The sequence below is a fragment of the Lepidochelys olivacea genome (genome assembly GCF_965140295.1).
Source record: "Lepidochelys olivacea isolate rLepOli2 genome assembly, chromosome: 9".
NCBI classification, from domain to species: Eukaryota; Metazoa; Chordata; order Testudines; family Cheloniidae; genus Lepidochelys; species Lepidochelys olivacea.
Genome location: NC_140419.1, coordinates 28,299,832 through 28,314,505, shown reverse-complemented (window position 1 = coordinate 28,314,505; position 14,674 = coordinate 28,299,832). Strand labels below are relative to the sequence as shown.

Below are 14,674 nucleotides of genomic sequence, written 5' to 3'. Positions count from 1 at the left end.
CTAAAATTCCCACAACTGGCAGATTTGATTTGGGAAGAAGTTCATTTAGAAATGGAAAAGGCCTGTGGATACCGAGTAAAATATTTACAAATTTAGTTTAAAAGTCACCCATTCATAGATATCCATTCCCCCCCCCCCCGAGTTTTTGACAAATTTGGTGAAGGCATAGGGTTTGCTTATCCCTAAATCCACTGTCCCCTCCAAAAAGGGCAGGAGGAAAACAATCAACTGTTTATCTGCCTGTTCCTTTTGTCTAATTTTAAACGATTGGAAATATTAATAAACAAAATATTCCAAATGAAAATATTTCCAACTGGTCTGAGAGACTGCCTGGGATAAGTAGGAGAGGTGTTTGTTTTTGTTTAAACAGTACCAGTCATCTAACACAGGGGTAGGAACTGTAAAAAATCCTATAATAGTTTCATCGTGGATATCTGAAAACAATTATGTAAGCAAAATAGATCAGATGTTGATTTTATCAATGCGCTATAATGATACTATGCAATTTTGTGGCTTTTTGTTTATTGATGACGTAATTCCTATAAAGTGAAGTCTAGTGTAATACAACCACAATGGGACCAATTCTTTCATGCCACATAAACAACGAGGAGTCTGGTGGCACCTTAAAGACTAACATTTATTTGGGCATAAGCTTTCATGAGTAAAAAATCCTCTTCTTCAGATGCATGGAAGAAGTGGGTTTTTTACCCACGAAAGCTTATGCCCAAATAAACGGACTCCTCGTTGTTTTTGTGGATACAGACTAACACCCCCTGATACTTGGTTTCATGCCACAGTGGACAGACTGCCAGAGATTTAAATGGGAGGAGGAGCAGATCCTAGATTCGTAGTTAAAAGGTTTTAAGTAAAAGTATGGTATAAATGCAGCCTTGAATATAAAGATATTATATGCTAATACCTGTCAAAAGAAGAATATAAAAAAATGGAAATACAAAGATTGTAATCATTGTTTTTCTACAGAACTGTAAAAATAAAAATCTTTTGTGTGTGTGTGTGATTCATGTTGACATTGGTTGAGAAGAATACTGAGAAGTCAAAATCACAGGCAATATACAGTGCAATCAGTTGCTAGACCAACAAATGTATTCCAGTAGTTAATGTAATAGCTCACCTGCCCAACTTTTCTCTCATAGGGGTGAGAGGGGCAGAGGAGAAACACACAGGGAGACACATACTCATTGTTACTCTTGCTTCCCACAGAACCACTGAAGGTACAATCTCAGGGCATATCTACACTGCCCTGCAGTTCGCACTACGAGGCTGTGAACAGCAGTGCGCACCAAAGTCCTGTGCTGTAACTCTCCTGTGTGGATGCTGTGGGAACAAGTTTCAGAGTAGCAGCCGTGTTAGTCTTCACAAAGAGAAAAGGAGTACTTGTGGCACCTCAGAGACTAACCAATTTATTTGAGCTTAGGCTTTTGTGAGCTACAGCTCACTTCATTCCCAGTTCTCATTACCATAGTTCTGTTTGAAGAGGACTATGTTAATGTAAATGAAAAACCTTTTCGCTTGTGCCTGCAGCATCCACATGAGGGAGCTATAGCACAGCACTTTGGTGTGAACTGCTCTTTACACCCCCTTAGTCTGAGGCAGGCAAGGCAATGTAGGCATGCCCTCAGACATGATTTTATCATTTTATATTTCAGGAAAGAATTTCAATCTGAAAGTGCTACCTGTATATTGGGGACATTTTGAGAGATGGAAATGATTTATTAGGCGATCTTGTCCAGATGCCTGCCAATGCAGGAGATTTCATTTTATGAAATGGCAGGATTTTAAATGTGTGACCCCTTTTTCTTTGTATATTTTACAGTACTTCTAATTCAGTTCATGAGACAGAATATGTAATAGAATATTTCACACTAACTGTGGTCCTTGTTCTCCTATTTAAGTCAATGGTGAAACTATGATTTCTGTGGAAGTCAGGCTCTACACCAAAATGCTTTGCAGAGACAAGTAATACAGTCTCAGTTACAGCCTGATCATGTTAACTCTCTCTAAGTCTTATTCATTGTAACATTAGCTGATCAAGTCAGTGGATAATCACCCAGTCCTGTGACAAGGGTGTTAACTTTTTTTAACCCTTTCCCATACCAAATGACTGGGCTGAGACAATAAAAGCCAGTCCCTTAGGCCAGGTCTACACTCAAAATTTAAATCAATCCACCTAAATCAGGAGAATGAAAAATCCACGCTCCTGAGTGAAGTAGTTAAGCTGACCTAACCCCCGCTGTAGATAGCACTGGATTGATGGAAGAATTCTTCTGGTGACCTAGCTATTGGCTCTTGGGGAGGTGGATTAACTATGCCAAGGAGAGAATCTTTCATATCACTGGTTTCAGAGTAGCAGCCGTGTTAGTCTGTATTCGCAAAAAGAAAAGGAGGACTTGTGGCACCTTAGAGACTAACCAATTTATCTGAACATAAGCTTTCGTGAGCTACATCAGTGCATCCAATGAAGTGAGCTGTAGCTCACGAAAGCTTATGCTCAAATAAATTGGTTAGTCTCTAAGGTGCCACAAGTCCTCCTTTTCTTTCTTCATATCACTGTAATTAATTTCTACACTGAAGCGCTGCAGCTGTGCTGCTTAGCATTTCAAATGTAGAGAAGCCCTTGCAGATGCTCCTGTTCCTCACACATTGGGTTCAATGGGACTGCACAAGTAAGGATTACTCACACAAGTAAGGTTTGGGAGAACGAGGACCCTAAATAATAAATCTCTCAATGGAAGAGAGAAAGAAAGTATGCAAGAGAGAAATTTATGCAAGATAGATTTGCAGATGAGACTTAAAAAGGGACAAGAGAGTCAATGAGGTAGAGAGACACAGAGCAGTCTGTTCCAGAAAGCAGGAGCTGCAGAAAAGGTTTTAATCAAAGTCATTTTGAAACTGTTTTAGAGACAGGAGGTCTTTAAACTTGGAGGGAGTGCTGGAGGATGAAGTCTGCTAGCATGACTAGAGGTTCAGTGGGAGATTCTCACAGCCTCTGCTTGGCACACTAAAGCTTAGTCCTAGGTGATCTAATTTTTCTCTCACAGTGGTGCTATTCAATGCTGAAAATCTTTGGTTCACACTAATCTAATGAGTTGTTCTTTTTCCCTTACACATTACATTCAGTTTTTCAGAATTATTTTTGTCACGTGATTTAATCTTTATTCTCTTTAGAGGTACAGAGATTAAATATCTGTTACAGACAAAGCCCAGAGCATCCACTAATGATTTATACATTATCTTCATGTAATGTATTATTAATATACCTTCATTAACCATATCCGTTTACTGTGTCGGTGGAAAAAATTGAATTTAGGATGCATGTTGAATAGGACATCATTGATATTGTAAGAGCATTCAAACATAGGCTCTCTTCCCAAACTACAGGTTCCTGGAAACATTCAATATGAAATCAGGCCTTTATCAGTATACAGGTTTGCAGACACTCTTCTTAGCTAGAGTTCTTGCAATTCCCAGTTGTTGAAGCCATGGTTTCTCTTTAAATGCACTGCAAGACAAATGACAGGACAAATTAACTGTTTCCATATATATCTATCTATATAGATAGATAGATATAGATAGATATCCTGCACTTTTTGCACAGGCAAAACTTCCATTAACTTGACTGTGTATTTTGCCCAAGTAAGCAATGCAACATCAAGTTCATAATATACAATTCTTCTCACTGATGGCCTATCAGTCTGACTATGCACAATTAGTTGTCTAATTTATGTGTTTCAGAGTAGCAGCCGTGTTAGTCTGTATCCGCAAAAAGAAAAGGAGTACTTGTAGCACCTTAGAGACTAACAAATTTATTTGAGCATAAGCTTTTGTGAGCTACAGCTCACCTCATTGGATGCATGCAGTGGAAAATACAGTAGGGAGATTTAATATACACAGAGAACATGAAACAATGTGTGTTACCATACACACTGTAACGAGAGTGATCAGGTAAGGTAAGCTATTACCAGCGGTGGGGAGGGGGAAAAAAAACCTTTTGTAGTGATAATCAAGGTGGGCCATTTCCAGCAGTTGACAAGAACCTGTGAGGAACAGTAAGGGGTGGGGGCAATAAACATAGGGAAATAGTTTTACTTTGTGTAATGACACATCCACTCCCAGTCTTTATTTAAGCCTAATGTAATGGTGTCGAGTTTGCAAATTAATTCCAATTCAGCAGTCTCTTGTTGGAGTCTGTTTTTGAAGTTTTTTTTGTTGAAGAATTGCAACTTTTAGGTCTGTAATCGAGTGACCAGAGAGATTGAAGTGTTCTCCAACTGGTTTTTGAATGTTATAATTCCGGACATCTGATTTGTGTCCATTTATTCTTTTACATAGAGACTGTCCGGTTTGGCCAATGTACATGGCAGAGGGGCATTGCTGAATAGATATGTGAACAGAGTTGGCAACGCGCTTTGTTGAAAGGGTAGGTTCCTGGGTTAGTGTTTTTGTTGTGTGGTTGCTGGTGAGTATTTGCTTCAGGTTGGGGGGCTGTCTGCAAGCAAGGACTGGCCTGTCTCCCAAGATTTGTGAGAGTGATGGGTTGTCTTTCAGGATAGGTTGTAGATCCTTGATGATGTGCTGGAGAGGTTTTAGTTGGGGGCTGAAGGTGACGGCTAGTGGAGTTCTGTCATTTTCTCTGTTGGGCCTGTCCTGTAGTAGGTAACGTCTGCGTACTCTTCTGGCTCTGTCAATCTGTTTCTTCACTTCCGCAGGTGGGTATTGTAGTTGTAAGAACGCTTGATAGAGACTTGTAGGTGTTTGTCTCTGTCTGAGGGGTTGTATCGTAGAGCTTGGCTGTAGACAATGGATCGTGTGGTGTGGTCTGGATGAAAGCTGGAGGCATGTAGGTAAGTAATAGCAATTAGTAGGTTTCTGGTATATGGTGGTGTTTATGTGACCATCGCTTATTAGCACTGTAGTGTCCAGGAAGTGGATCTCTTGTGTGGCTGGTCCAGGCTTAGGTTGATGGTGCGATGGAAATTGTTGAAATCATGGTGGAATTCCTCAAGGGCTTCTTTTCCATGGGTCCAGATGATGAAGAGGTCATCAGTGTAGCACAAGTAGAGTAGGGGCATTAGGGGACGAGAGCTGAGGAAGCGTTGTTCTAAGTCAGCCATAAAAATGTTGGCATACTGTGGGGCCATGCGAGCATCCATAGCAGTGCCGCTCATTTGAAGGTATACATTGTCCCCAAATGTGAAATAGTTATGGGTGAGGACAAAGTCCAGCCACCAGGTTTGCCGTGACATTATTGGGGATACTGTTCCTGACAGCTTATAGTCCATCTTTGTGTGGAATATTGGTGTAGAGGGCTTCTACATCCATGGTGGTAGGATGGTGTTTTCAGGAAGATCACCGACGGATTGTAGTTTCCTCAAGAAGTCAGTGGTGTCTTGAAGATAGCTAGGAGTGCTGGTAGCATAGGGCCTGAGGAGGGAGTCTATATAGCCAGACAATCCTGCTGTCAGGGTGCCAATGCCTGAGATGATGAGGCATCCAAGATTTCCAGGTTTATGGATCTTGGGTAGCAGATAGAAGTATCCCGACCAGGGGTATAGGGGCGTGTCTGTGCGGATTTGTTCTTGTGCTTTTTCAGGGAGTTTCTTGAGCAGATGGTGTAGTTTCTTTTGGTAACCCTCAGAGGGTAATGGCTTGTAGAATGTGGTGTTGTAGAGCTGCCTAGCAGCCTCTTGTTCATATTCCGACCTATTCATGATGACGACAGCACCTCCTTTGTCAGCCTTTTTGATTAGGATGTCAGAGTTGTTTCTGAGGCTGTGGATGGCATTGTTTTCTGCATGGCTGAGGTTATGGGGCAAGTGATGCTGCTTTTCCACAATTTCAGCCCATGCACACTGGCGGAAGCACTCTGTGTAGAAGTCCAGTCTGTTGTTTCGACCTTCAGGAGGAGTCCACCCAGAATCCTTCTTTTTGTAGTGTTGGTAGGAAGGTCTCTGTGCGTTAGTATGCTGTTCAGAGGTGTGTTGGAAATATTCCTTGAGTTGGAGACGTCGAAAAATAGGATTTTAGGTCACCACAGACCTGTATCATGTTCGTGGGGGTGGAAGGGCAGAAGGAGAGGCCCCGAGATAGGATAGATTCTTCTGCTGGGCTAAGAATATAGCTGGATAGATTAAGGGAACCACTGTGGTGGCCCCTTGTGGCATGTAGTAGTTTAGATAGTTTAGTGTCCTTTTTCTTTTGTAGAGAAGCAAAGTGTGTGGTGTAAATGGCTTGTTTAGTTTTTGTAAAGTCCAGCCACTAGGAAGTTTGTGTGGAGGGCTGGTTTTTTATGAGAGTATCCAGTTTTAAGAGCTCATTCTTAATCTTTTCCTGTTTGCTGTATAGGATGTTGATAGGTGATTGCGCAGTTTCTTTGAGAGTGTGTGGCACAATCTGTCAGCATAGTCTGTGTGGTGTCTGTGTGGTATGTAGATTGTAATGGATTTTTTATCTTCAGTCCTTGTGGTATGATGTCCATCCATTTGCATTTGGAAAGGAAGATGATGTCTGTCTGTATCTGTACGAGTTTGATGGATTTCCACTCCATACAGCTAAATTCAGTGCCTTGCATTATGACAGGTTTCAGAGTAGCAGCCGTGTTAGTCTGTATCTGCAAAAAGAAAAGGAGTACTTGTGGCACCTTAGAGACTAACCAATTTATTTGAGCATAAGCTTTTGTGAGCTACAGCTTACTTCATCAGATGCATGCAGTGGAAAATACAGTGGGGAGATTTTATATACATAGAGAACATGAAACAATGGGCGTTACCATACACACTGTAACGAGAGTGATCAAGTAAGGTGAGCTATTACTAGCAGGAGAGAAAAAATATAATTCCATGATTGAAAGTCATTGAATGTGCATATGATATGGTTAGATACAAACAGGCCAGGAGCAGCAACCTGATATGAGTGCACACTGGAACTGCTGTCGTCGTGTGCACAAATTAGACACTCAATTGCTCACAGGAAATTCAGAAAATCAGGTAAATGTATGGGAAATAACAATGAAGATCAAATATCATAGATTTTATCTAGTGATAAATTAAAACCATTTTTCACGCATCTTTTATCTACAGTGTCCATCCATCCAGTATTATTTTGATAACCCCAAAAACCCCATTCACAAAGTATATTTTGAAGCATTTTTATCATATTACCACATCATTCTGTTAAGCTAGATACATATATTGCCAGTACTACTGTTAATATATTTTATACTGAAATCCTCAAGGATTGTTTAAAATTATTGCCAAAAAGAAGCAGTTTTGATAGCGCATAAGCCCAAAGTCTGAATGAGCAGATTCATTTACACAATGCGTACACTACTGTTGTGGTAATAGAACGTGTCTGTCTGTGGCCCTGATCATGTCCTTCAGATTCAAGCATCTGTCTCCCCTGCTAGAGCAGGGATCCATGGCACCTACAGCTATATGCCTGTTATGCACGGTGTGTACTGCTGGGAGTAGTGAGGGAGAACAGCATTGGCCATTCCACTGCCCATTCCGGTTTGGTCATACAGCAGAGTGGGGAGTGCTACTGGGATCAAACTGAGTGAGTGGTGTTGTGATCAGGTGCGTGGGCATTGCAGCACTATTGAAGTTTAACCTCGTGTCATGACGGAAGAGACACGGTGCCAAACCTGAGTGGCACTGTGACTCCCCTGCACCAGGTTGCATTGTCATTTATCCCCTCCCTGTCATGACAGAGAGCTGGTGGTAGGGCCAAACCTGAGTGGGCAATGGGGTGGCCAGTTCTGCTCCTCTTCTCTGCTGCTGTGGGACTGCCTCCTGCACAAGAGCTCCTGGGGAACTGTCTGGCCTCGCCCCGCTTCAGCACTCTGTGTCCCAACTCAGAGTTGGGGACTTACATTGCACCTGGCCAGGCCAGGCTGGAAGGCAGTGGTGCAGTGTGGTGCTAGGGACAGCAGCTGCAGCAGGGATGGCTCTGCAGCAGTGGTGGGCAACCTGCGGCCTGCAGGCCGCATGCAGCCCATCAGGGTAAGAGTTGTCACTTTGGATGGGCTATCACCAGCAGGAGAGTGAATTTGTGTGGGGGGGTGGAGGGTGAGAAAACCTGGATTTGTGCTGGAAATGGCCCAACCTGATGATCACTTTAGATAAGCTATTACCAGCAGGACAGTGGGGGGGGAGGAGGTATTTTTTCATATTCTCTGTGTATAAATAAAGCCTGCTGCAGTTTCCACAGCATGCATCCGATGAAGTGAGCTGTAGCTCACGAAAGCTCATGCTCAAATAAATTGGTTAGTCTCTAAGGTGCCACAAGTACTCCTTTTCTGATTGTGGGCCGTGAGACATTTTGCTGACATTGACCATCCGCAGGCACAGCCCCCCGAGCTCCCAAGTGGCCACAGTTCGCTATCCCCAGCCAATGTGTGTGTGTCGGGGGGGATCCTTGGGGGCAACCTGGGCCAGGAAAAGTCTTGTTTGTGCATCTCCACTGAAGCGATGGGGAGGTGCAGGCCTACTGTGCAGGGATATGGAGGTAGAGCAGCCAGTCATTCCAAAGACAAGGCAACCTACCCTCCCTCTTCCAACAATTAATAGAGAACTCTGAAGAACTCCATGTGGAGTGTTCCTCCTCCAATACCCATACCATTGGTTGTACCACATAAGAACAGCCATACTGGGTCAGACCAATGGTCCATCTAGCCCAGTATCCTGTCTTCTGACAGTGGCTAGTGTCAGATGCTTCGGAGGGAGTGAACAGAACAGGGCAATTTACTGAGTTCCAGTCCCAGGTTCTAGTAGTCAGAAGTTTAGGGACACCAGAACATGGGAAAGGAGGTTGATCTGACAATAAAGTGCACATTACTACTTAAGAATGGCAATTAGAATCAGAAAACCATAGAAATGTAGGGGGACTGGAAGGGACCTCAATAGGTCATCTAGTCCAGTCCCCTGCACTGAGGCAGGACTAAGTATTAACCAGACCATCGCTGACAGGTGTTTGTCTAACCTGTTCTTAAAAACTCTCTATACCATTATCCAAATCATTTATGAAGATATTTGAATAGAACCGAACCTAGGATAGATCCCCAGGGGACACCACTTGATATGCTCTTCCAGCTTGATTGTGAATCACTGATAACTACTCTCTGAGTATGGTTTTCCAGCCAGTTGTGCACCCACCTTATAATAGGCTAATCTAGGCTATATGTCTCTAGTTTGTTTCTGAGGTCACGTAAATCAATATCAAAAGCCTTACTAAAGTTGACATACATCACCATCTACTGCTTTCCCCCATCCACAAGGCTTGTTATCCCGTCAGAGAAGGATATTAGGTTTGTTTGACTTGATTTGTTCTTGAAAAATCAATGTTGACTCTTATCTTATTCAAATTGATTATCTGAATTCAGGTACTGAAGTTAAACTGACAGGTCTATAATTCCCTGGGCTGTCCTTATTCCCCTTTTTATAGATAGGTACTATATTTGCCCTTTTCCAGTCCTCTGGGATTGCTCCTGTCCTCCACAAGTTTTCAAAAATAATCGCTAATGGTTCAGAGATCTCTTCAGCCAGTTCCTTCTAGGATGTATTTCATCAGGCCCTGCTGATTTGCAGACATCTAAGTAATTCTTAACTTGTTCTTTTCCTATTTGAGCCTCAGATCCTATTCCATTTACACAGATGTTCACTCTGTTAGTTGTCCAGCCACTGCTAACTTCTTCGGTGAAAACTGGAACAAAAAAGGTATTTAACACTTTTGTCATTGCTGCATTTTCTATTGGCTTTCCCTTTGAATTCATCACCGAGTGAGGAGCCAACCCTGTTCTTGGTCTGCTTCTTGCTTCTCGTGTATTTATAAATACACTTTCTTTCTACCCTTTATGTTCCTAGCTAGTTTCATCTGGTTTTGTGAGCTGGTCTTTCTAATTTTGTCCCTATATGCCTGTGTCGTTTTTTTCATATTCATCCTTTGTAATTTGTAATTACCACCCAAAAGCAATACCTTTTTTTCGGAACATATATTGAACCTGAGCCTGCAAGATGCTGGGCATCTACTAATAGATGCTGAGCACCCTCAACTCAAAGCCAGGAGATGCCCCGCAGCCTGGGTCTAATTATCACAGAGGTTCTCAAACCGGGGGTCGCACCCCCATTGCAGATGGGGTTGCAGCAATCCCTAGTGTGTGGAGGATGCCAGTTTGCTCTGCACAGTGCAACTTCACATGTACAGTACGTAGGAGGTCACGGTGCATGGAGGATGCCATTTTGCTCTACACATTTTGCTCACGTGTATGGGGCATGCAAGTTCACACTGTGCAGAGAATGCCATTTTGCTCTTCAAAATGGCATCCTCCATGCTGTCTGGGGTCTCAGGAGGAAATAATTCATTAAAATGGGGTCATGCCAGCAAAAAGTTTGGGAACCTCTGAGTTATCGCTTCGTGGAAATAGACTCAAACTTAGCACTGGCTCTCTTCACACTTTTCAGTGTTTCCATTTGCACCTTGGAATTCTACATTTCTCCTCTCCCTGTCTTTTAGCCATAAAAAAAAATCTGAAAGATTCTTCTTGACACCTATTACTAACAGCAATTCAAAATTATCTGTTTTTCTTGACATTTTTCTGCCCTTTAATAGTTTCACACCCTCTTTCTTCCCCTGAGGGTGAAGGAGTCCACCCTCCTCCCAGCAGTTTTATTTTTAAAATGAAAGGGAACAATAACAAATGTGCCAGATCCTGATCTCCTCACTCAACATTTACTGAGACAAATTGCCATTGACTGAATAAACACTAACACCCTGATTCATCAAGACACTTAAGTCTATGCGGAGTGCCTTTGAAGTCAATGGTGCTTAAAATTAGGCATGTACTTAATTCCCTTCATATTGATCCAAATTCTGATGTCTTCACTTAGTTGCAGATTCAACAAGGTAATTACTTTTCCTTTAAAAGTGTCGTCTTCTGCATAATTTACATAACCACCCTCTTATTGTGCATGTTTAATGTTCCTGGGAATGTGTAGTACTTCCTCACTCATAAATTACTGTGTTACCTAGTTCTTCTGTTTGTTGTTTAAGAATTTTTTCAGCCTTCTCTGAAGCTACCTATTTATATTTCTAGACTCAAGGGCATTGGCTAAGTGCAAGGATTCTGGTCAGCTAAAGATGTTCTTCCATCAACAATTATTCTCAGTACGAGGCCTCAATTGTAACTGATATGTACACTAATAATTGCTACCAGTAGGTGGCAGTAATCCCTCATCAAACATATCCTACAAAAATTTCCTGCAAATATCTATCCACAATGTTGTTGTAGCCAGGTGGGTGCTAGGATATAAGAGAGACAAGGTGAGTGAGGACCTTTATACACCTCAGATTCATTAATTACAGTAAAGGAAGAAAAAGGGAAGTAAAAGAAAATGATCGTTCTTTTATTGGACCAGCTTCTGGTGATGAAAGAGACAAGCTTTCGAGCTACACAGAGCTCTTCCTCAAGTCAGGGAAAGGTATTCAGAGTGTCACAGCTAAATACAAGGTCAAACAGATAGTACATATTCTAAGGGACCATTTACCTTAGTACCTTTCCCAGACTTGAGGAAGAGTTCTGTGTGGCTCGAAAGCTCGTCTCTCTCACCAACAGATGTTTGGTCCAATAAAAGATTTACTTAATCCACCTTGTCTCTGCAAATATCGGTTATTTGTAACTTCTAAGAAAGTGCCAATTATAATTCACCAGTCCATTACTGAAGAACCTTAGTGACTAGTTGTAATGTCACACAAACAAAATACAGCTTTAAAAAACAAGATAGTTTTTGGATCCGCTTCTACACATTTTGGTTCCTTTTCTCATGCATTTTAATAATGAGGGCAAAACAGAACTGTAAATCAAATCACGTTATTATACTTAGAAAATACAGTTTCTTACCTGTTGTAACAGTTGTTCTTTGAGATGTGGCTGCAGACATGTATTCTACAACCCACCCTTCATCTCCTAGGGAGATGGACTGTGGCAGACCTTGCACATGAGCCTCCCCCAGACACTTCAGACAGCTGAAGTCTGGGTCGCTCACTGGCATAGGCTTGCCACAGGAGGCACAGGGTTTGAAGTCTGGAGACTGGAGCATGTCCTTCTATGCAACTGTGAGGTCTAACTATATATCTACTACTAAGAGAAATAAACTAAAGGTAACTAAACTTGCGAAAAAAGAAGAGCATAACAAAGCCATTAAATGAAAGGCTTGCCAAGGCAAGAGGAGTTGTTCCAGTGACCATCAAGGGCGGTAAGAAGGAACTGAGAGGGTGTGGGCTGTCCGTGGCCCTTCTACCAATGCATGAGCGCGTAGCATCAGAGGGCACTAGAGCTGGTTCAACAGATACCACTGAAGGAAAAATCTCCGACTGTGCAGTGTGGAATGGACATGAGCAAGCACCCGAAGAAGAAAATATAAACACCTGGGAGGGACATAAATAAAGAAGGAAAACAAAAGAGAATACCATACCTGGCAATAGCTAAGCAGTAGATTGCATTATCTCTTGGAGTTCTTCCATTGTGTTCTGAGAAACACTCAGAGGAGGAATTTAAGAGCAATTTAGCATTAGGTGTTGAATAGTAGAAAGGAGGGCGTGAATTTCTGAGGCTTGAAATAGGGGGCAGAGGAACTTTAGCTAAACACATATTTTGGTCCATACTTTCATCTTTTCTAGGCTGAGCAGCCTTCTTTCTAATACTCTTCTTTTGGTGAAGTCTGTGTATGTTAGGGAGTTTATTCGCATCTTCCAATGGAGGTAATTTGAGCTTTATTACTGTTTGGTTCCCCTTTGTAACTGTCAAGGAACATGAATCTTTCTCATGTGGAGTTTGATCAGTTAGGTTTGGTAACTTATAGTCCTTATTACCTGCTGCCTTGATCCTGGCTTTGGAAGTCATTTTCGGCTTTGTGAAGCCATCCACGATAACAGTGTCCCCCACTCGTGTTCTGAAGACTACAGCCTGGTTAAGCCATTTCGTTGTAAGGATGTGACTCTGCGCCCTAAGCAGCCACTGCTTTAATTTAATGTAGATCTTCATGGGAAGTGAAAAATTAGGATAAGAAACCACCGACCACATTTTGGTAACTAAATATAGCACACAATCCTTATGTTTGTGTTTGATGCATATGTTCAGAGGAATTTGCCCTGCTGGATTTTGGCACTCTACGCACAAGACACTATAATTGACAAAGGCCTTCAGTATAATTAGTTGGCCTGCTTCTGCAGCTGCATGAACTGGACATTTAGTTACATCTGGATGATGTGTTTCCTGACACCATTCTCGGTAGGGATGAACACCCACTGCCTCATTGGGTCTCACTCCCTGTTTCAGTATCCATGCCGTGAGCTCAAGGTGGCCAAAAAATGCTGCCATGTAAAGAGCCACCCTCTTTTGATATCTGACAAAAAGAAACATGCAAAAAAAAAAAAAATTAACTGAAGAAACTAAAGAAATCCAACATAACATAAGCATTAGAAAAATACTACCTTTCCAAATTATGTATATTTCTTTGCAGAATGACAGCACAAAAATATTCAGCCAAACATATGCCAAGATATGTCTTTAAGTCTCATGATTTTGTGCTCTAATGGGCTAATTAGATAATATGGTCCCCATATGAATAAGTAATTTGTACCTTTGTTAAAAGGGCTTAGTCACTGTTGATCATATTTGTTATCCACAAATGAAAAAGCGGCATATGCTGATTTTATAATCTGAAGAGAGAAAATTTTAAGATGACCCACTAGAGGTATCGCTAGTGAAGAAGGGTTTCATAAAGTGAAACAGGATTTACAGTTTACACAAGGTAAGGTGTTTCACATCCACATGACATTCAAAAATGTGAGAAGACGAGATCTTTAAAGGCCAGTGAAAAAAGAGTACAAGTATTTCTGAGACAAATAGTTGGACATTTTAAAAGTGGGGGAGGTGATTAAAGGAGGGACAAAGGTTAAAATACATGTAAAGAGGGTAGACTTGTCCAGCTAATTCTTATCTAACAATTCCTTATGTTCTGTGTGTCCTTGTTCTTGGTAAAGACAGTAGAAACCACTTGCTATACAAAGCCACTGCCACTAAATAGAAAAATAAACCATAGACTATCACCACAATCTAGGTATGGAGTAATATTGACACTGAGCTACTATCTCATATACTGTAATCCATATGACAATTATTTTAATTATATTGCATCTTTCATTACATTTCCACTGATAGAGAACTACTCTGTTCTAGCTTAATACTCCATTCAAGTCAGTTATTCATACATTGCCCTTTTATATCCTACAGTGCATACATAATTAGATACCACAAAGGGGTACTGTGTTTATAATGCCCAGATTTAAAGGAAACAGATTGAATTCAGATGTGATATTGCCATTTTCTGGAAAGTAGTATGACTTGTAAAAAATTGATGGGGTGATGTACTCTTCCTGTCAGGAATAGGATATTTGAACTCAGGACAGATTCTATAGTATGAAGGCACTAATTAATTATTTCCAAATCTATAGCGTCAAGTCATTTGTTAGCTAGCATCCAGTGTAAAAAGACACCATTTGTTTATATTTCTGACACTTTACATTCTGGGTTTTTAATTAGTAAATTAAATATTGAGAATCTTGTGCTCCACTCCTGTAGTAACCCCACAGGATGGGGGAA

At 41.4% G+C, this 14,674-nt stretch overlaps 1 protein-coding gene across 1 annotated transcript in view; it reads right to left on the bottom strand.

Annotated features, from left to right (window-relative positions):
* Positions 1–3,284: 3,284 nt before the first annotated feature.
* ANKUB1 (ankyrin repeat and ubiquitin domain containing 1) overlaps positions 3,285–14,674 on the bottom strand; it is a 30,364-nt gene continuing 18,974 nt past the window's right edge. The window contains exons 5-6 of the mRNA XM_084639832.1: positions 12,486–13,415; positions 3,285–3,520 (exon numbers count right to left, since the gene is read on the bottom strand). Coding sequence (XP_084495958.1) covers positions 3,436–3,520; positions 12,486–13,415 — 1,015 coding nt within the window. The 3' untranslated portion in view covers positions 3,285–3,435. The remainder of the gene's footprint in view (positions 3,521–12,485; positions 13,416–14,674) is intronic.